Source organism: Charadrius vociferus, unplaced genomic scaffold (genome assembly GCF_000708025.1).
Source record: "Charadrius vociferus isolate BGI_N301 unplaced genomic scaffold, ASM70802v2 scaffold1061, whole genome shotgun sequence".
In the NCBI taxonomy this organism is placed as follows: domain Eukaryota; kingdom Metazoa; phylum Chordata; class Aves; order Charadriiformes; family Charadriidae; genus Charadrius; species Charadrius vociferus.
Window position 1 is genome coordinate 479,156 of NW_009646734.1, and position 22,190 is coordinate 501,345.

Here is a 22,190-nt window from a genome sequence, read left to right on the forward strand (position 1 = left end):
TAGCTTTGTCTGAGCCATTATTTTTCTAATCACCCCAGATATTACCATCCTGGTCTTCTGGAGACACAATTAATTTTCTAATTTGAACTAGGTTGGGGGGATCTGGAGATTGCATTAGCATCAATTCAACGCGTTCTCCAAGTTTTTGTTATTTTAATTAAAATTCATTAAGGTTTTTTTTTTGCAGTTATTCTATTTTAACTGATAACAACAGTTCAGTAGATTTTCCCCCCTTTATCTCATCCTGTAAGTCCCGTATTTTTGGAGTCAGTTTTTCTCTTTCCTGACAGGCAGCTTCTAGGCACACTCCCCACATTTCAGAAATTGTATCTTTGTCTTTTCCAACTTTAATCAAACCTGTAGCATCAGTTAACTGTTTTTCTGCCTCTTCCCAGTTATTACAAGCCCAATCCTCTGGGAAGGTTGGATTTGGTTGGATACCGTGTTTTTGCAAGTATTCGGTGATTTTGCTTGCCATCCTGCTGACTGTGCCAGTTTGTCACGGATGGAAATATTTGACACGGTTATGATTTAGCAGCAATTCAAAATTTATTAATGATTTGAGGTAGATCAAGAGGCTGAATTTTAGCAGTACTTAAATCATTAACAGTTTGAAAGATTTACAAAGGGATTTAACAAAATAGTTGAACAGCGAATTAATTACAGATTTGAAGATGACAAGATTCACACTGACTGATTCACACTGACTAACTATAAGGTATCCCAAATCAATACCTACGCATACGAGCAAAAGCATTTATTTCAAATTAATACATATAAGCAAAAGCACATAAGCACGGACACCCCCCCATGCACACACCCAGGTCTGTGATTGCTGGAATCAAAATCTCTTAGTAGCGGGCGACCCAAAGGAGCTGACGAGTACCTCTTTTAACTCCTGTGCGTGCACGGACAACCAGAAGCACACCCACATCCATAAAGCTGCTGTGTATATCATAAACATACAGGTGGAGAGGTGGATGACAGAGGCTAGCCTGTAGTTAAAAGTGTCCCTTCTCCCCAGTTTAGAGTAAATGCTCGCAGTGCATCGGCATTCCTCAAAGGGTCTTCCTAGAATCGCTGCTTACAGGATCCGAGATAATTGACTTCTGTTGGGTACTTTTCTGCTCTGGCCCAGCTCGGACGATGGAGTAGTCTGGTACTTCCCACCAGTTAGGCAAGCTGAGGACTTGCTAGATCCTGGGGTCCTGGTATCCCCTCCTTTGTGGCCACAGTCCCTATGTTGTCAGGAGTGATCGATTATAGTTGTTATTTTCAACTGGTAGGGGCCACGGGAGCCAGGCACGCTAAGGGGTTGCCATACTGTTCTGGTCCGTTGCTCTCCACCTTTCCTTTCTTTCATGTTGGACCATTCTGTGACGTTCTGGTCCATTGTATTATTCTTATGTGGCCCAGGTGGGGAGGGAATCGCGCCAGGTACCGAGTGGCCTAAAGGAGGTGGGGGGTGGTGTTGCACCACCATGCTTGTCAATGTTTAGGATAAGAAAATTCCAAAATCACACTTCAGGTACCTTCACAACCCTGGCATTGCTGTGCCTGGGTGTCCCACAGAATCCCGGCAAGTGGGTTCCCTCCGGTGACTCGCTAACCTCCCAGCATAAGGTGCACAGCACGTGTTCCCTTTGCATGACGCTGCGTGTTTATTCACAGCCCTGTGAGATCGGCTGCAGTGCATTTTCATTCTGTGTATTGTTCTCTGGGGCTGGTGATGCCATCGCATTGTGCTGAGTTTTTAAGAGTGCGAGCAGCACTGCTGATGTGACTCCCTGGGAGCCTACTTTCCACTGGCCCGGGATAAAATTCAGTGGTTCATTCTCTGTGGGACGCACGCGCGTGCAGGGAGGCAGGCACGCTGAGAGCAATGGGGTTAGCGTAGCTGGGGCACTGAAAAACTATGCAGGATTCACCCGGCTCTCTGGTGATGGATGGATACTCCAGCAATGTGCCAGCCTTCCTAACCAAACTCTGGACGCTGGTGGAAGATCCTGAAACGAACCATCTCATCTGCTGGAGCAGTGTAAGTACAGCGAATATCGGGTGTCACTGAGTGCCTGCAACACTCGGAGAAACCATGCTGTGAGGCCTTAATGGTATCACAACATCTTCCCTTTGCTTTACCAGTGCTGGCCAGCTAACTGGGAGAGTGAAAGGACTGAGAGTTTGTTAGGGTACCTTTTGCATATACTTGATATTATTTATTTGCAATATTGTGGCTTTTGTTTCAAAGGGACAACTGGTTTGAGAGTATTCTAGTAACTATATTCACACATTTCACTTGAAGCGTCTTAAAGGGTGCCTTGTATTGAATCTTCTAAAAATACAGACTCTTTAAGAGAGAGAGATTTTTCACCTTGCTTCAATGTGCAGTTCCCTAAAATTAGAAAATGTTAAGGTGCAAAGCCCTTAAAGAATTCTACTGTTTGTGTTATTTCACGCGTGTTTCTTAGCAGCCTTTCACAAATGCCTTGGGAGAAGGCAGCAGATAAGCAGCGTTCAGACCTGAGGCTGAAACCTGCGGTTTAAACAGATCTCAGACCGGCACCCTAAATCACTTGCTATTTTGGAAGAGCTTTACTTGATGTTTCAACTTGTCTGTGCGATGATCGTGGTGATGTGCGTATGTATTGTCTGTACAGCTTCATAGGGATAGATTGCTTTGCTTTGGCTTCTTATTTGTCACCGAGGCATTAATGTACTAAGCGCAATCAGAGATTTAAAGTGATTTGTTTGTCCCCTGGTACACTGTTTTGATACCACGCTGTGCTTTTGGCTTGATTAAGTAAGATTTGCTGCAAATAATGTTGTGACTTGTCTTCAGCAGGGAGTTATCAGATAAGTTGTGTGCATAAAATTGTTGTCTGAAATCGAGAATCTATAACAAGAGCAGATTTAAGGGGAAAAGGACATTAGTCTAAAGCAGCCTTTCTGTCATGTGTTTGTGTCCAGTAGAGTTTTCATTCAAAACCTGAGATGGGGTGTGAGCTGCACTGTTACCCAAGGCAATGGTCGCTTTCTGAGGTTGGTGTTACATGGCCATATCTGTCCCAGCCACTGAGTTTTGGTAGCCTGTGTTTTAAATAACCAAGAAGGATTTTCTGACGTTTATGAATAGTGCCCTCTCCGTTACGCTTCTAACACTGTTATTTTTGACTGCCCAGCTTCACCACACTCTGCTTTCCTGCAACCTAATATAGGCTATAGTTACATTCTTGGGAGGTTTTGGTAAGGCTTTTAGGTGTCTTAGTTTCCCATGTTGCATCCTTCCCTTCTACCCATCAGTGTTGCTGGAGCTGAGAAATTGTGTGCGATTTCTGGACATAATCGGAACTCTTAGAAAATAGACCTGTGAACTGTTTCTTAGCATGAAAGAGAAGAGATGGAGAGGAAACCTGGTAATGGTTTATAGACACACTAAAGGCTGTTGTAAGGTGGAAAGGAAAACTCTGCTGTCTGTGTCCATGGTAGATTGGACAAGAAGCAATTAAGTGAATTTTTGAAATGGAAAATGCAGGTAGGAAGAACTAACAAATTCCCAGAGTAGCTTGCCTGGGCTGGGCTCAGGGTGTCTGTCATCATGGGTCTGTCAAAAGTAGTTAAGATGAGCGTGTGCCAGGACTGACATGCTGCAGAGTCGATTTTGCCTTGGGTGGAGAAGACTTTCAAAGTTTCTCCCAGCTTGTGCTCCCAAGGTGTAAGACAAGCAAGGCACAGCTGCTGTGTGGGAACAAGCTGGCACACGCACGCTTCATCGGTGAACACACAGTAACTCCGAAGTCTCTTGTGTCTGTAGGAACCTTTTTGGGTACATCAGCTTCTGAGAACGTTGCAACCCTGAATTCAAAGGAATGACCTCTCAAGAGAGGCCATAAGGAGATATTCAGGTACACAAAACCCTTGGGCTTCTCTTTCCATCGCCGTGCCCAGCCTGGGACACACACCCCTACCCCGGAGAGTGGGAGGGCAGAAGCAGGGAAGGGAAGCAGGATAATCGAGCTGTGCCCCCAAACAGCCTTGGCAGTGTTGGGAAACCCTGGTCCCTGCTTTCGTGTCTGCGAGCTCAGTCTGTGAGGATAATTCCAGCACACAGGTTATTAGTGAGTCTCTTCAGTGCTGCATCAGCCTTTGCTTCTGCTGCATGGGGTAAGAAACGATAGGAAAGACCCTGGTGATGGTGAAGGGGCACTGGCGAGGCAAGCAGTCATGTTTGCAGCAGTGAACAAGGAGCAAGAAGTACAGCTGACCCAAAATTGTGTGTTTGTGGGCATGCAGGGTTAATTGTCAGAGCTGGCAAATGAGCCTGAGCACGGAGGGAATTGGCAGCATTTGGTGATGGAAGTGTAGTGGCAACGAGTAGGGCAGGAGGGTTTGCCAGCTGGCTGTTTTCCAGTGGCGGTGGGCAGGCTACAGGCACACACCGGCCCCGCTTTAGTCACTGAGCGTTCTCGTGGTCCTGATTACACTCCCTGTTTTAGAAACTTCCAGGCAGCCCTGAGCGCACCCATGCGGCTATAGACCCTGTGATGGGTGCGTGGTGGGACCCACACATCGCTGGGTGCTCACTCTTACGAAACACTGTCCTCCTCTGTCAAAAACCAGTGCGCTCTGAAATAACCTTCCTGAGCTGACACACCACTCGATGCTGGTAATAACGCTGAACGCAGCAGGAGGGTGACTCCGGCTGTGCTGGTCTCGGAGCCCTCCCTGCCAACACTGTGCAGATCCTGGTGTCTTTAGCTAGCTCTGCCGTGAAACTCAGCTGCAGCCAAGTTGGTAAGTCCCTAATATCTGCTGATGTCTTTGCACTGGCATAGGTCTCTGCATCTTGCCTGTCCCTCCATTAAGCTCTTTCTCCACAAGCAAAGCCAGTGTGAGCCCCTAGATACCATTCCCTGCAAGTTTACAAAAATGCCACTTGTGCCTCAAAGTCCACACCTGAAATCATAGTTCTTCATTCCTCCGCATTCGCTGTGCTGCCCCCCCCCCCCCCCCCCCCCCCCCATCCCAAGCAGAGAGAGGATTTGAGGTGGTCCTTCTGTCCCCATATCCTGGAGACACACTGAGGCTGATGAGTTTGCGTGAATGGCTGTTTGCAAAATGTTTCAAGGCAGCTTTGGTGCATTGTGTCTCAGAAGCCCTCTCTTTACCAGCTTAACTGTCAGCAGGTAGAAGGCCGGGCAGGGGAAGCACATGGCCCGCAGCGTGTCTGTCTCTGCCAGCGTTCCCAGGCAGCTTGCATTGTTTTGCAATCACGGATCCTGGCACTGCAACCCCAGAAATGGGTATTTTATCTAGTTAACATGCATGTTGCTAACTTGGTCTGTAAAGCATGACTGTTAACCTTTTGCAGGTCGCCTTTGTGGCTGTGTACTTTAAAAAGTAATCAAGAGAAGGTATGTAGAGCTTCTGGATCAGTGTGGTGTCTCCAGAGATGCTTTGCTTTCTTGCCTTGCTGTGTTTCTTGTGGCAGGTCTCCAGGCAGCGCTCCCTCCGGGACTGCTGTGCTCTGGAACGGGTGGGTCGGAATTAGACCTATACAAGCAGATCGAAGGGTTATAGTGGCAATTCCCGCTTTCCAGGCCCTTCCTCAGACACCAGAGTCTTTCTGTGAGGTCCATGCAAGGGTGGACGATCACAAGCTACCAGTGCCTGCAGTTTCTTTCTCGCATCCAAGGCTCTGAACTAAGCGATGACAAAGCTTAGGAGAAAAAAATCAAAACTGCAGTCGTAGAGAGACTGTTCCAGAACTGAAAGGTACACGTCCATCATTGAAAGCTGTTGTCACTCTTAGCTTCAAGGTGGCCGTTCAGAGAGCATGACTTGCCCCGCTGTAGGACTCAAGGGAATCACCTCTTGGTGCCTCTCGTGGTCAGGGACGCTCCTCTGACTTCACCTCTGTCCGTGTCTCCTCCATTACAGAATGGCACCAGCTTCCATGTGTTCGACCAAGGACGCTTTGCCAAAGAGGTGCTGCCCAAGTATTTCAAACACAACAACATGGCCAGTTTCGTCCGGCAGCTGAACATGTGTAAGTTCAACCTCCAGAGCCTAGGCCGTGTGGGTCCTACAGAGATGGGGGGAGCAACGGAGAGCGCGGGTGGGACAGGAGTCCTTCGTGCTGAAGGAGAACTGTTGATAGAAAAGCTGTTGATAAAAATATCTGTGTTACTGTGGCATTATTGATTTTGCCAAAGGGGACTGGCCTCTGGGATCCCAGGGGAGCGATTTCCTTCCATTGACCTTAGATTCCAGCATGAAATTTTTGTTCTACATTGTAAGGTATGAGCTAGGAAATTTCAGCTACCAGGTTTTCTGCTTCTCCTGCATCGATTTGATGACCTATTACTATTTCTTTTGCATTTGGGTCTATATGGGGCTTTTTCCAGCAGCCTGATGCTGTGACACCTCCCTCAGGAACTGCTGCTTTTGAGGGTAGAGCCCAGAGCTCATCCGTTTCACCAGCCGTATCGCTGAACTAATTACAGACAGCACTTCTCCCTGCAAACCTTGCCTTGCTTTTCAGACATTTTCACCTCTTTGTGGAGATTTAGGTAAAGTTTTTAGCCACATCTAGACCACAACTGTGTTAAAATTAGGGTAGCTTTGGAGTGTTTTTCAATGACTAGTTCACAAAGTTCCTCAGTGAAGTTTTAGCTTTGCTATTTAACTATACAGTAGCACTATTGTAAATTTTAGGCCAGTCTTTAGATATGGTTTAGAAACCTATTTAGGACTTTGTAGAAGTGCTCAAAAGTAGATTTCCCGATGTGCGTGTGACCTTTTTTTCCAAAAGTGGCATCTGATGCTGGTCTGTGCCTTTGAAAAACCTTCCGCCGAATCCCTTTGGCTCGAAAATCAAACCAGAGGTTTCATAAGAGTGGACATTTCAGCTCCTGGCGGGCCAACATGCCCAAGGGACTGCCAGTGAGGCTTTCATGGCGTGGGCCAGCGGCATGCACAGGGCTCTCCCTCATGCTGGATTTTTTGTAGATACGGCCCAAAAGTGTGTGGGGAGAGGGCACAGCTGGAGCCTTGAGTGCTGGAGCAGCTCAAAAAGTGTGGGGAGTGAAGAGAAAGGTCCTCAAAAGTGATGGGGGTGGGAGGTGAGGAGGAAGGCCCGGGCCTGTGGGCCCCTCACCCGCGCCCTCTCCACGCAGACGGCTTCAGGAAGGTGGTGAACATCGAGCAGGGGGGTCTCGTCAAGCCCGAGCGGGACGACACCGAGTTCCAGCACCTCTGCTTTCTGCAGGGCCACGAGCACCTCCTGGAGCACATCAAGAGGAAGGTGAGGGGGGGGACACGCGCCGGCAGGGCCCCCGCTGAGCCCCCCGGGGCGGGAAGGCCGAGGCGCGGCAGACCCCTCTTCCAGAAGGTTCCACACCGCCGCTGTGGAGAGGCTGCCTGGTTGCTTGTTCAAAACATCCCTTAACAGTATGCCCCACAACTGAACTAACGGTCTTTGTGGAGGCGTAGCTCCCTTGGCTTGCTTTATGCCTCTCATCTCTTTATTTAATTTATTTCCCCGGGCCTGGTGCTAGGAGCGAAGTAGGGAATACTTGTTTCCCCTCCCTCAGGCGTCTCGAAGGATCCCTTCTGTGCCTGCTGTCATGGCTCTCTGCCCTGGGCCTTTCTAACCTTCCCACATGACTTTTTTGGGGCAGATTGACCAAGACAGCACTCCATGGTCATTGTGAGCGTTTCTACCGTGGCTGCGTTCCTCTCGATAACTCCCCAAAATGCTGGTTTGCTTTCGGGCTGCCATGCTACAGACTGCTCAGCATAACCCCAAAAACACTGTGGTCTGGTTTCTGCCCTCTCCATACGCATATACGGTTGGGGCAGGGGTCCTCAGCGTGCCGGGCTTGGCTTTCATCAGAGTTTTGTCTGTGTATTTTTGCTCCATCGCTCAGTAGCACGAGACCTTCGTGTAGTGCCGCACGGCCAGGCTTGCTTCGCACCCTTCTGCTTTTGAATTATTACCCTCTTTTCTAGATAAGTACAACGTAAATCCTACTGGCTCTCCAAACAGTCATCTCCTGTTATTACAGAAGCAATAACCTACTCCTACCTTCTGTTTGCTATCTTTTAACCTCTTATTGATGCCCCAAAAGGGCTGTTCTCTTACTGAATTAGCTTATTGACTCAGAAATGGGACTTCAGCAAAAGCCTTCTGGAAATCCAACTGTAATATATCAATTTAAAGCAGTTCCTCAGGTTCATTCCTGTAAAACATGAGGCTGGATTTGGTCTCTCTGTAATTAAAGTAGAAAGAATTAATCAAATAACCTAGTTCAATTCCACCCTGTTCCTCAAAATACCTTTTTTTTTCCCCCAATCTGATTTGAAATAAGTCCGCACTCTAATGGAGAATATCCTGCTGCCAACAGACCCTCTGTATGGAAGGATTTTTCCTGCTCTTTGCTCTATTTTATCCCTTTGACCCTCGCAGTAATACCCTAAGAATAGTTCAGACTCTTGTACGTGCATTGCCTGTCCCAGTATTTCTGCGTGTCAGAACCCGGCACAGAGACACCTCTGTCCATGCCCTTCTTGTGTTGGTAAAATCCATCTTTTATTTTTCTTCCTCAGGTGTCGGTCGTGAAAAGTGAGGAGACCAAGATGCGCCAGGAGGACCTCAGCAGGTTGCTATACGAGGTACAGATACTGAGGAGTCAGCAGGAGAACATGGAGTGTCAAGTGCAGGACATGAAGCAGTGAGTTGAATCCTACTCAGGCTGCTTCTTACGGGCATTTGCTTCTCGAGAGTTGTTGACCTTGGGGAATGTTTGAAAGGAGGAACCTTACACACCTGGGGGGGTTGGACTAGATGATCTCCAGAGGTCCCTTCCAACCCTGACCATTCTGTGATTCCCAGGAAGCATGTGCTGAGCCAGGGACTAATCGTAGGGACTAGATCTGTACAGATGATAACATGGAGAATTTCTATGCAGATGCCATGATCTACAAAACGATACTCAGCCTCTCTGTGTTCTGTGAAAGGTGGACATGTTCTCTTCGTCTATATTTTCCCTTTAGAGATGAGGAAAGTACAGAGGGGGCCGTGCAGGAAGTATGTGTATAACCTGGAGACTTAGCTCAGATAACGGTATTTCCTCCAGATAGAAATGATGATAAAAAGAGATGAAACTCTTTCTCGCACCTAGAAGAGTCCTTGGCAGAAATGTGTTGGTGCCCACTCCTGCTATCAAAAAAAAAAGAATATCTCTCTGTCATCCTCCACCTCCAAAATATATGACTGGCCTAAAGTATATAAGAACACAAGAACCACTCTAGTGTTTAGTCCATCTCTCTGAAGACTGTGTCTTCTGACACGGCCAAAATTGTCGTATAAGATCAAAACAAGCAAACGCAATGCTGCTTGCATGTGGCTGCCTGACCTCCGGCTGTCTGAGACTCTGGGATTTTCTGAGTCAGACGTGGTCACTAGGAATTTAGTAAATGGACACAGTTTTATAAATCATGTACTTGGAGAGGTTTTTATTTGCCTCCAGGATTTTAATCCTTACAGAGAACTTTGTTTAAAAAGCACTTGAATAATCACAAAGCCCCAAACCCCTTCTTTTAGAATGAAAACTGATATTCATACATCACCAGATGACACTGGTATCCTGGGCCTTGACGCAACACCATATACTGTGAAAATTCATTCCAGCCCAGCACTTTACACGCAACAGATAAAAATATTTATCCTACCTGAGTTTTTAACGATTCCCACACTTGGCACATGCATGAAATCACACCGTGAAATCCAGGCACAGTAGCAATGAAAGAGGTTCTAGGCTTGTATCTTATTTAAATTTAAGGAATTCCAGTATCAATGATTTGGCCCTGCTTTTAGCATATTCTCCCTTTTGATTTGCTTGCTCCCTTCCTCCATCTGGCAAAAGGCAAAACTGCATTCAATTGATGAAAGTAATACGATTTTTATAAACTAAGACAGACCAGAAATCCCAGGCCGAAACCATGTTAAGAAACTTACACTGGTGAAGAACCATTAGGACGTAATTCCAGTACAAGCTGTCAGACTAAGGAAAGCTGCTTTGCTGAAAATCCTGTCAGTAGCAGTACAGAAAGTTCCCTGCAGAGGTTCTTGCTGTACAAGCTGCTCTACTAGGGCAGTGACAGGGCTCTGTCGAGCCCTGGATCTTATCTTTCCACTTCTAGCATCAATCCAAACTAGAAAGATTAAAAACCAAGTGCATTTATAGATTTCACCTGTACGGTAGGTTTTGCTGGCCTGTCTGTTTCGGTACAGCCATATACTCTGGAGATAAATTGCCTGGCAAAGCCTTTTGCAGCACGGACTTGGCTGGCGTCCACATTTGGAGGCAGCACAGTAAACAAACTCTGCATCTCCCTATCTTGCTTTCTGGGGCTGACTGTTCAAGGAACAGTCAAGAAACTCCCCTGTGTGCTGCATTTGCAGACAGAAATTAAATACGCTCTATGCAATTGCAAGCTGGCCACAGGTCTGTGCTGGATGAAATCAGTGACTCCTATTAATCAAATCATTCCAGTCCTCCTTGTTCAAGGCTCTCAGATGCAGGAGCATCCCTTTAACTGCTCCAGTCACTCCCAAACATGCCTTTGTACCACCACGTGTATGAGGTTTCAGCAGGCAGAACACATAGGATCTCTGTCCATAGGGTCTCTTGGTCTCTGGGGGCGGTTGTGGAGAGGTTGGGCTTTCTTGGCTCCCACAGGAAGAACAGCCTTGGTGATGCAAGTCATTCAAAATCACAAATCGGATCCAAATCATTCAAAGTCACAAATCGGGTCCAAATCATTCAAAGTCACAAATCAGGCCTTGCTGAAATTCTGAGTATGGCCCAAACATTCCACAAAAACTAAGTACATGTCCTCCTGTTACCCTTCCCTATAGATGTTGGCTTCCCTGCATTTGTTTTTCCTCCATGCTTAGGTCTGTGGTTCTTTTGAGGCCAAGGAAAAGTAAGGAAAGCAATTGTGCGACCCTGTTTGGGACACCTGAAAAGAGCCAGGCGCTGCGAGAGCCCCAGAGTGAGACGGCCTTTGCACAGTTGGGTTTAGTGTGCATCATGGCAGCACCAGGGGCTGTTGGGATGTTTCTGTGCTCATGGAAAGTTTCTGTTTCACTTTCAGGCAAAATGAAGTTCTTTGGCGGGAAGTTGTTTCTCTCCGACAGAACCACTCACAGCAACAGAAAGTGATCAACAAGGTAGTGGTCATACAAACTCCACACTCACTTGTACTGCATGGTGTATGTCCTCTTCTGATTTTTTTTTTTTCTTGTCCCATAATCTTCTCCACACTCTGATATCATCCTATATGAATTTTCTCTCTCTTTCAAATTGTGTGATGTTCTTATGTGTCCTATAGAAAGTGGTCATTAACAATCATAGATTATGCCCTTGAACAAAAGATTTAAATTTCCCTGTCAGTCCTTGCTGTGATGTTAGAAAACGGTTTTCTGTCGAAGTCCTGAGTACGAGAGCACAACTCTCACTAATTGCCCTGTATTGGCTGTGTTCTGCTTGGGCTTCCCAAATCTTTCCTGCTTCCTTTTTACAAGAGAGGAGCCCCCCTCCTGCCAGCACTGAAGCTGCAGGCGGCAGAATTGGCTAGCCGTTCCCCCACTGGGCACCTCCAGCAACTGTTACGCTTTCTGGTGTTGCTGATATAGTTGAGGAATGACTGTACCACCTTTTAGACTGAAGGAGCACTGCAGAGCCATCTCCCTTGAAATCTAGCAGGACCAGTACTAGAAAAGGCCTCTCCAGTGATTCCCAGATGGTGCTGACGTGACCGAGTGTGTCACATTTCCCAATCCCCCTGGGATCACAGAGTCATAGGACTGGGTAGAAATGCACGAGGCCATCAAACCTTCCTCCGGCTCTGAGGCTGGACCAGCCGCACCACTCATTGTAGAGGCATTTATGCAACTCTATTTTGTTATATTGAGCAATGAGTAAGAGACAGCTGTGATATATAATAATAATGCTCTCTTTGTTTGGAGGTCAAAGCAGAGCATTAGTCTCAAGCTGACCTGGGAACATGTTGCTAAGCGATTCCTTTCCAAAGCCATTCTGCATCCTTTTTAATGTCCTGTTATATCAACACTGAACTTCACCGGGCTGAAAAACTCAACTGAAAGAGCTAAGACCTCCATCCAGGGTCTCCCCTAGAGGGTTGCCTCTTTCACTTGCAAAGTCTTTGTCAGAGCCTCTTATAAAGGTCTCTAAAGACTTTTACGGAGGCCAAGTCAAACTCCAGGCCTAGGAATGTTTGCATGTGTACTTCACAGGCAGATTCCCAAGTCTAATAGGCGTAGCTGGCGTTCTGCATGCACAGAAGTAGAGAGAGAAGGGGCTGAGCACGTGAGAGAAAGCAGCCTTCGCACAAAGCAGGCACCTGGCTGTGTTTCTTGAAAGCTAGGTTGGTCCTTTGAGTTCTTGGAAAGCTTAGTTTGGTTTCGGGTTCTGAAGTCTCATGCAATTTGGCTCCCGTATTTCACAGCTGCTCCCAGCTTTGGGGTGGTGTCGGGAGGGAGGAATGTGTGAGATAAGAACGGCTGCGAGAGCAGGGAGTGCTGAATCACTCTGCTGATTAACACCGGATTTTGATCTCTCCTGACAGCTGATTCAGTTTCTGTTTGGCCAGCTCCAATCCAGCCCCAGCAGCACCGGGATAAAGAGGAAGCTGTAAGTACCCTTGTGTGGTGCGCACACGCTCACGGGTGCATAATGCTGCCCCCTCACTAAAAGCACAAGCTCAGCTTGCCCAGGCAGGCGGTCACCGGACCGGGGCACCATGGTGATGGGAAATGAATGGGCTGAACTGCCGAGTCAGACCTGCTGACATGCCCCATTCAGTGGTCTTTAGAGAAGCACCGTGTCAGCTCGTGACCTTTATTTGGGGAATACAGGGCGCAATGGGAGATGGGAACACTAACTAGTGGGAGAGTAAAGGGCAGGACCCCACTGCTGGCCCTACAGGTTCCAGTTTTGCCACTTGTCCTCAGCGGGAGCGGGGCTGGGCCCAGCCAGCCCACAGACACCTTTAGTTTGACCCACAGTCCCTGAATATCTGACACGGGTTGGATGGCATGTAACCTGCGGGCCTTACAGGGACGAAGGTGGAGAAAGATTTTAGCTAAGGGCTGTCTTTAGAGTCATAAATAGGCTCTTCAAGGCAAGTGAATAGAGGAAATTGAATTAGGAAGCTTAGTGCCTTCCAGGAGAGCAGCCGTGCATTTCTTGCTCTGTGGTGCTTGTAATCTAAAGGGGGGAGAGGGGATACTAAGAGGAATTTGCCTTTGTGGCTCAGGCTGAGGGCAGGGACCTGCCTCCGCTTCCCACTTTCGTTACCTTGTGGCCTTTGGCAACTCAGAAACTTCTGCATGCCTCGGAGAAAGGAGCCATACTTCCCAAGAATGGCTGCTCAAGGGGATTAGTTTTCTTTAAGTCACTGTCCTTGTTCTGACTCTTCTTGGGAGGATTGTAAAGGAAACACAGGATTGACTGAAGGAGCCCATAATCTGTACAAGCCGGGTACTCCTACCTCTCTCTGCCTACCCCTCTACTGAGCCTCTTGGGAAAGGGATAAGCGCTGCACGGAGAACGGTAACAAAGAAGAGGGCTCAAGGAGAGGATATCAGCTGCTCTGAGTCACTGAGGTTCATGAGTGGAGCAATTTTCCTCCAGGGGAGTTGAGGCAGCAGGGAAATGAGATGCCAGATCTGATCTCTAATTAGAGATCAGATGTCAGGGTGATTCCAGTGAGGGCTGTGCCCTCCCTGGGCAGCTTTGCAGCCCAAGAAATGTTGTCTTAGGCTACTGCTTTTTGAGAAAGCAAATCATTAGGGAGAAACTGTGCTGGTAGGGGCAGAAGAGCACAGAACTATCTGCACAACAACTGTGTTGGCCTCCTTATGAAGAGGGATGATACTGATACAACCCCGCTGCAGCTTGCACGGTATTGTGCATATTAATTTGAGTTTCTGCTTCCTTGGAAACACAAAGATCTATGTTCAAGGAACCTCAGTTCTTGTTTCTATAGCTGCCCTCCTATCGTTCACAGTTTTGTTTACCTGCCTGTCTTGTAACTCACTGGAGGAAAGCATAGTGTACAGCCCGGAGCAACTGTTGGTTGCAGACCCAAGTGCTGACTGGGGGCTCTGGGTAGGTTTGGACAGGATGGGCATGTCTGTAGGTCCCACAGGCACATCTGAACTGGGAGGCTGTTAGACGCCAAAGTAACTTTGGTAAGAAATGTTGGATGGGGAGGTTGATTTGTGGCTCCTGGAGCAGAGAGTTGGACACTTACAAATTTATCATTGTCACAGGGCTAGTTATGATTTCTTGGTGTGTGCTGAAGGGTAGCTTATTCCATAACAAGGTCCATGTCAGGGTGATTCAGATGTTCTTTTTTTATTCTGTGTCTTCAGTAATGTCACAGAATAGAAAAAGGCAGTTAAACAAGCTGTTAGACAACACTGAGATCTCAAGCGCCGTGGTCACTGTGTCGTGCTGTTTAATGCCCTTCACTGTAGGATCTAATTGGAGTCTGAGCAAACCCATAATTTCTCCCAATGTATCCAGCTCCAGCGTGTGTGTAGGATGAAGGGAGCTAGGAGTTATCTTCTGTCAAGCCTGTTAGACATTATTATGGAAAAAACTGTTGGCTATCCTTGTTGCCCTCACCCAAATCCCCGTCTTCTGAATGAAGACTGAAGATGCTTTTCCTGACTGCAGGACAGCAGGAGGAGAAGAGTAATTTGCTAGGCAGTTTTATAGGATCATCACAGCATTAACAATGGTGGGTGCGTAGCAAAATATACCAGTTCTCAGCTTCTCTGGAACTGTATCACAAAACCAAGGACTGCCACCCAGGAGGTTTCACGATGGAAAGGCAATGCCATTTTGAGACTCCTTCTCATTTTCTCTTGGTTTCAATCATTTGCTAAACATAAAGCACTCCTGCTACGGGATCCGGTCTGCAGACCCACTTCTTCTTGTCAGTGGCCGTCTGTAAAAGCCCGTCAGTCATTTTTTAAAAGCCTGTATGCAAAGAGTTTAGGCTCTGCTTTTGGTTCATTACTTAATTAGTGGGTGGCACGGTTTCCTTTTATGCAGTGCTGTGTACAGAGATGTAGCCTTGCCAAAGAGACCCTGGGTGTGAGGGAGCTGGTAACAAGGCCAGAATTCCCAGTATTGCACTAATCATTTCAGCCTAGAGCTTGAAACCACTAGCAATTAGAAGAAAATATTAATTGAATTTGTTCAATTCAAAACATGAATTGAATTTGTTATTTTACTTGCATCTTGCAACTAAGACCTAGAAAACCCAGATCACCCCTTCTCTAGGCTAATGCCCTTTTTTAGTGGTGACCTCTTCCAAAACTGTTGTTTCCCTTCCTTGTCCTGGACAAGAAAGTACCTGACAGCTGAGGAAAACCAGAGTACTCGGGGGAAAACAACCCTTGGCTGAAACATTCCTTGTGTGAGCAACCGGGATCCAGTCAGTACATGCTGGGGAAACAAACCTCTTTCTCTTCACAGACCTCTGATGCTTGACAACGGGATCTCATCTCCTCAAGTGTCCAAGGTCAGCCGGCATTTGTCTACGGACCCCCTCCATGACCCCTATTTCATACAGTCGGTAGGTTTACGCCAGCCTCTGAGCTCTGCGGGATTTCTTTGGCCAGGGTGGAGAAATGTTTGAAGCAATAACACAGATTACAGAGTAGGCAGTTTGGCAAGAATTTGGCAGCGAAGAAGAGGTTTGCGAAGCTAAGTGACATTATTATTTCTTCAGGTCCCCTCTTCCAGGGAGGGGCGCACGCTTGCAGGCGCTTGTACTGTCGTGTTCATGTGGGAGGCGGTGGGTTGTGGGAGGGAAAGGCAGACCCCGCACCACAGACCCTCTGTGGTGTCACCCCAGGCTGCTCACCTCAAGGGCAGAGAGGAAGAAGTATGTTCTAGAAGTGGGTACTGTGATCTTTCTGACCAGAGTCAGATTTTTGCAGTCGCTGAAGGGTCTCCCCGACCCTGACCCACCAAAGCAGACACCAGACACGTGACGCGTACACGGTTAAAATACTTGAGCTGGCATGAGAGACCCATACTCCCCTGTTGGGCTGTGTTGGAACTTTCTCTCCAGAGGAAGCAAAGCAGTCTAGGCAAAAATGTCAGCCATGGTTAAACCTCTTAGTAGCTGACACATCAGTCACAGTGCTTATTGTACACCTGCACTTCTGTCTGCTTGGAGGAAAGACCAGGGAGATTATCATGGTGCGTAGTAAGTAAAAGCTTTCTTGGTTTCTCACAAGGACTTAAGGGCACAGTGAAAAAGCCCTAACTGTCTCAGATAGAACCTTGGACTTGTTCTGGTCCTCAGATGGATGAATCTGTATGATTTTTGTTTTCCTCTTAGCCATCGACAGAACCTGCCTCTTGCTTAAACAGCCCTGCAATTGCTGGAGGACCCATCATATCTGATATTACTGAAGCATCACCTTCCAACATAATAAATATGCAATCCCCTCCTGAAAATGACAGGTAAACGTGTTTGTGATTAAAAACAGGGAGAGTCGGGTATGGAGATGCATAACTTCAAAAGAGGTTTTCCTGGCTATAATTTTACCAAAGTTTCTGTCTTATTTGCAAATCTCCGTAGAGATGGTGGGCTGGAATATTTTTTTCCAGTTTTCAATATGGGTCAGATTTTCAGAATTAGGGAGGGATAACAGCAGCATAACTTTTGAAACAAAGTCATGAGTTTCATGCTGAGAACTTCCACTCACCTCTTTGAGAAGTAGTCCATGTTTCTTTGTATTTTATTTTCAAAACAGGAGCTCAGACTTTATCAAGTAATGAGATATATGGTTGGGTTTCTTGAGAGAAAGGAAGTTTCCTTTTGGCTTTGACAAAGAAGAAACAGAATCAAACTGTGCATCTTTCTGCTAATGAGAACAGAAAGGTTGCATCACAACAACTTCCGATGTCTGACAACTTTTCTGTGAAAAGGTCCCAGTAACATAAGAACCAAACACAGAGGTATTTTAATGCTTATCTCTTCCTGCCACAGACATGCAGTGTATTTAGGGCTAGTAGCAGAATAGCTACAATTATGTCAGTGGAAAGTAAGTAGACAGATGAACCATGGAAACAGTTTCTTGGGCATATAGACAAGGCGGTTATACTCTAGAAGCTGCCTGTAAATCTGCCTAATAATTGAAACCATAGCCATAATATTAGGTAGAAGCACGTAAAGAGCTCCAGATTATATTAAAAAAAAAACCAAACAAAAAAAAAACCCAACCAAACCACAAATGAACAACCTGGAAGCCATTTCTAAAGCAGAAAAAATTTAATATAGCCTTCAAGTTAAGTTGCTTATTTCTACTAATTGCTGGGTGCCATCTGGTGGCCTCTGATCTATGTCGTGTCTGCATGAGTTGAGAATCTGAGCCAGCCACAGCCCTAATGAGTTCAGAAGTGTGGTGCTTCCTAAATCAACATGAGCTTCTGGTGGGAGTTCAGGATTCATGAGATGGGAAGACAATCTGAAAGGAGTTCAGAGGGAGGTTTTGTAGGGTCACATACCATCCCATATGTGTGACGTGCTCATGTGTTGTCTTGCAGCAAAGCTAATCTGTAAGTGTTGTAAGATATTTTTTTCAGTACGGCTTTCCATGCCCTGTGCCTGCTGATCTACGTACCTTTGTCACTTTGGCTCCAGTTGTGCAGTTTCAGAGAGAGCTGTAAAGTCTCCTATAAGTAGTACAGTGTAGATTTTTACATACAAAATGCTACTGTTCAAAACTTCAATGTCATATGTCCGTCTAGGAATCATAGAACGGTTTGGGTTGGAAGGGACCTTAAAGACCATCCAGTCCCACCCCCTGCCCTGGGCAGGGACACCTCCCCCCAGCCCAGGTTGCTCCGAGCCCATCCAACCTGGCCTTGAATACCTCCAGGGATGGGGCAGCCACCGCTTCTCTGGGCAATAACGTGGAGTGCCTCTCTCACTGGAAAAGGCAAACCTCTGCTTCCAGACAAGTAAAACATCTGACTGGGACTGTCACCTTCTGTTCCAAATCTTGCAGGGCCACAAGATCCTGACCTGTGTCACTGAGATCTCTAGAGAGCTTGCTGGTCCAGTCCTAACTTCAGCATGGGAAGGTCTTACTGATCCCATTCCTATCTCTAGGGTGGAGACTTTTCTTTTTCAGGGGATCCCCTCTTGCCTAGTGACTGTTTAACCTGTCTCAAGCCTGACACTCATCTGAGGAATGACAAACACATGGAAGTGTGTTTCCCATGTTTGCAAAACAATTGAACAGGGCAAATTCATTATAGCTGTGACTGATGAAGTGACTGAAGATATTCCAGCTGAGCGTGTTTCTGGAGCTTGCTGAAAAGAAAACAAGGTTGCTGGTTTCTTTTACCCGTCTAGGGGAATGGAAAGACCCTGTGGGGCAGCTTGATGAGAAGCGGAAGCAAGCCCTTGTGCTATTGCCCTTCCCAGTAGCACGAGGCCGTTGCGGAGCAGATGTGTGTGTGGTGCTAACTCTTGTCTCTGATACAGAGAGAAGTGCCTCATGCTGATCAAGGAAGAGCCAGTCAGCCCTGGAGTGAAAGCCACCGCTGAGCCTGATGTGCCCCTGCCAGGCTGCCGGGCTTGCTCTGAGCCCCCTGTGCTCCCGGTTGCCATGGTTCAGTCTGTTTTGGAAGGCAAAGGGAGCTGTGGTGCAGCCCCACCGGGGACCGCGCAACCATCCGAGAGAAGAGGCAGAAGGGCATTGCTGGACAGGTGAGGGGAGCGAGGGAGAGCTGTGGCCCTGTGTGTTTCGTGGCCTTCTCTTCCCATTAGCTGGGGGAAAAGGGAGGATGGCGTTAAGTTGCCTTGTGCAGCCTGGTGGGCTCTGTCCTGTACCTGGGGCACCTGCTTAGAGGACCCTGGAAGCCCAGGGGACAGTTTACAGGGGTAGGGGAGTCTGTGGATGACTTGCTTGAAGGACCCAACAGAGGAAGAGCTGTCAGAGCATGTGCATCAGAGCCATGGGAGCAGGAGGAGGCTTTTTGCAGTGAGAGATATTTGCCTGAGGTCCAAGTGAAAGCTGGAGCCCAGACCAGCATCCGCGTCTGCAGACTTGCAGGCCACTGGACGGCACTACACCTGCAGTAGCTTCTGTGCCCTCTGTCATTTGTTCTGTTGAGTCTTCAGTTACATAAAGTCATAAGGAAATATTGGTCACTGGTCTTTCTGTGGAGTGGGTAAGGTGTCACTTGTGTGCCAATGCACAGACAGTGATGGAAGATGACAGTCCATCATCATCGTAACCTCTGAGTGTACAACCTCTATAGGGCAAGTATTTGGTAAGGCTGCAAAGCATTTATCAGGCCCAGGCTTGGGCTTGAGAAGGAAATAATTTGCCCCCGTTCTTTTCCTCTCTAATCTGTTTTTTTTTTCTCTTTAATCTACTTTTCCTTTGCATCTCCTCCTATCACCTTTCCTAGGTGACTTTCCTGGGTCAGTGCTAGGTCTGTCTTCAGAGGGCAGCCAGTCGCTTTGGCACCGTCGCGTGGGCCGTGTGTTTCTGGGGAGGTACCGGGGAGCTGACACCGCAAGAGATCTCAGCTTCCCCATCTCTGACTAAGAGTGAAAACCCACGAAACTTAGCTGCATTGCTGGGCTTGTCTCCTTGAACTGGAGGAGCTCAGTAAAATGCTAGGCAGTCCCAAGCAAGGCTTTATAAAAAGGTATAAAAATCATACCTTAAAATCACAAAAGAGCAAGTGAGGTCGCTCACAGGGATGAGGAGTTGGGAGTTTGTGTTCACTGAGTGCAGGAGTCTGATAAAAAGGGACGGAGGTTTCATTATTTTGAAGCCAGGGCACGCAGGTATCCTGCACGTGACAGTCACCCAGAGAGCGATGTCCCCTTGCAAGGGGGGTTAGCACAGTGTCATCGGGCTCAGCCGCAGGGCCATCGGCGTGAGCCGCTTTGGGAGCTGTGGTCTGCCACGGTCTGAGACGGGCGTCCCAACAGCACCAGCGTTGTGGGTGAGCGGACAGTAGGCTTCACCAGCAGCAGAAAAGCACGGTTGCAGCTTGGTGGATGAAGTAGGAGTTAACTCCTGAATTCATTCCTTGCGGCAACAGCGGCGATGTGAGGACAACTCGGGGCTGGGGGGGGAAACCCCCACACTCAATGGATTTATCATAAAGGCTTCTATTTTCCTTTGGGTCCTTACAGAGAACTAAATTCCTCCTTCTTAACCCCACTGGCTACTTAAAAACGTTTTATTAGGAGAAAAACCATCGTCTTTTAAGGACTCTGGATTTTAAGTTACATTTTTATTGCTTTTTGGGGGGGGGGTTAAACACAGTAGGGCCTTACAGTTGCTCCTTTAGTTAAACGTCTCCAGTAAATACAGCCTGCAGGCAAAATTCACTCCTTTAAAAACCATTAGTTAATAGTAATTCAGCCGTCTTGGACCCAGGAGGATGGGAATACAGCCTGTTCTGGATCCCACGTGTATCTCTAGAGGGATTTCTTCTAAGGAAAGCTTTAATTTTCCCAGTCTTGAAAAGAAGTGCACAGCCTGTCCATCCCCAAACCACATGTGCCACCCAAGAGAGGAGTCGTCTCACTTGTTTTACTGTCAGCCCAGGCCCCTCTCTGCTTTGCTGGGTTATACTTCTGGGATTAAACCAAGTGGTACGGCACAAACCCAGGCTGACAGTGGGCTCTTGGTTTTCTAAATGAGATTTAAACATAAACCTTACGTCGGAAGGCTGCTCGGTCCTGCTTTCTATACGTATCTATGCAAGTCTCGTTCACGGTGATGTTTTTCCCCTTGTCTTTTCTCAGAACAGATATTTCAGACCCGTTGGAGGGCACGGACTGGAGCTTGGAGGGGCTGCAGCTGCTGCTGAGGAGCCAGCAGTACGGCCTGGAGCCCGCCAGCCTCTTGGATGTGAGTGTCGGGCCCTGCCCCGGGGCGGCTGCGGGAAACGGTGGTGAAGTTCCCCGTTACCTTTGGGTGGTAAATCAGATAGCCCATGCCGTGTGGCACGTCGTCTGTCACGTGCTGCCGGCAGAGTCACAGCCCTGCTTTCACCTGCTCACAGGAACTGGCAGGATTTCAGACTTTAAATGATGCTTTTTTACATTTCTTCTGAAAATATAGATATCTAAACTTCTAGGAGCACAAAACGGAGCATTTGGTAACGATGTCTTCATGAGACCTAACACAAGTACTTAAAATAGGTTTAATATGGCTGCCTAGCTAGTTGGGTAGTCGCTTTGGGTGGGTTACTTTATTTTCTGCATATTCTGCATCTTGGATGCTCCTAGATTGTGTTTAGCTCTACTACCTTCCCCTTTTCCTCCCGTTCTGGGAAGTGTAGCTGATGTCATATTCTTTCTCTGCTGAGATATTTGTCTGTTTGCACTTCTCAGGTCACTTTTCTTTAGAAATACTTTTTTCTTAAGTATATATGCAGAAATATGAAGGTTTGTTTCTTTCTCTGTGTCACTCTCTCTCTCCTTGTACATATAGTTAGGATATGGAAGGGTTTTGCCAGTAACCAAATAACTTTATGTAGTAAAATAATGTATATGTCAAAGATATGCTCCCTTGAGGAGGTGCGTCAGATGCAGATGCATGGTATACGTGCATGGATGAACGGGAATGAAAGATCATTTAAAAAAATAATCAATCTTATTCTCTTAAAGCCAGTTCCCAAGTGTCTGCGATTGATTTTGACTTTACGGAAAGCTTTTCTCATGGCCTGCTCTGTCACTGGCTCCGCTGGTTTCTGTTTCTTATTTCTCATTAGGAGGTGTTTTCCTGTTACTGACACACTTTTTCTCTCTCTGTGCAACTGAACGTCACAAGAGTGAGAATGAATCATGAAACTGTACCCCAGATCAACACCTCCTTTCCCCACATTGCTTAGACTTGTCTGCCCTCTGCTACTGTGTTTTGGAAGGCTTTTAAAAATCCACGTGAACCTGGAAGTGTCCTAGGACCCAAGAGCAGCGCAAAAGGGCTCTGACTCGCGTGTGCAGTGACACGAAGAGCTGCCCCGGTTCACGGCATGGCTGTGGCGCTGTGTGTCTGGGCTGTCCCCCCCCCCGGCGGGCAGCCAGGCACGGGA

The 22,190-nt window shown here is 47.3% G+C and overlaps 1 protein-coding gene across 1 annotated transcript in view; it reads left to right on the top strand.

Annotated features, from left to right (window-relative positions):
• The first annotated feature begins 1,915 nt into the window (after positions 1 to 1,915).
• HSF4 (heat shock transcription factor 4) overlaps positions 1,916 to 22,190 on the top strand; it is a 23,504-nt gene continuing 3,229 nt past the window's right edge. Inside the window, exons 1-10 of the mRNA XM_009889508.1 lie at positions 1,916 to 2,038; positions 5,938 to 6,046; positions 7,176 to 7,303; positions 8,608 to 8,732; positions 11,161 to 11,236; positions 12,655 to 12,719; positions 15,579 to 15,678; positions 16,453 to 16,577; positions 18,610 to 18,834; positions 20,899 to 21,004. Of these exons, the coding sequence (XP_009887810.1) occupies positions 1,916 to 2,038; positions 5,938 to 6,046; positions 7,176 to 7,303; positions 8,608 to 8,732; positions 11,161 to 11,236; positions 12,655 to 12,719; positions 15,579 to 15,678; positions 16,453 to 16,577; positions 18,610 to 18,834; positions 20,899 to 21,004 (1,182 nt within the window). The remainder of the gene's footprint in view (positions 2,039 to 5,937; positions 6,047 to 7,175; positions 7,304 to 8,607; positions 8,733 to 11,160; positions 11,237 to 12,654; positions 12,720 to 15,578; positions 15,679 to 16,452; positions 16,578 to 18,609; positions 18,835 to 20,898; positions 21,005 to 22,190) is intronic.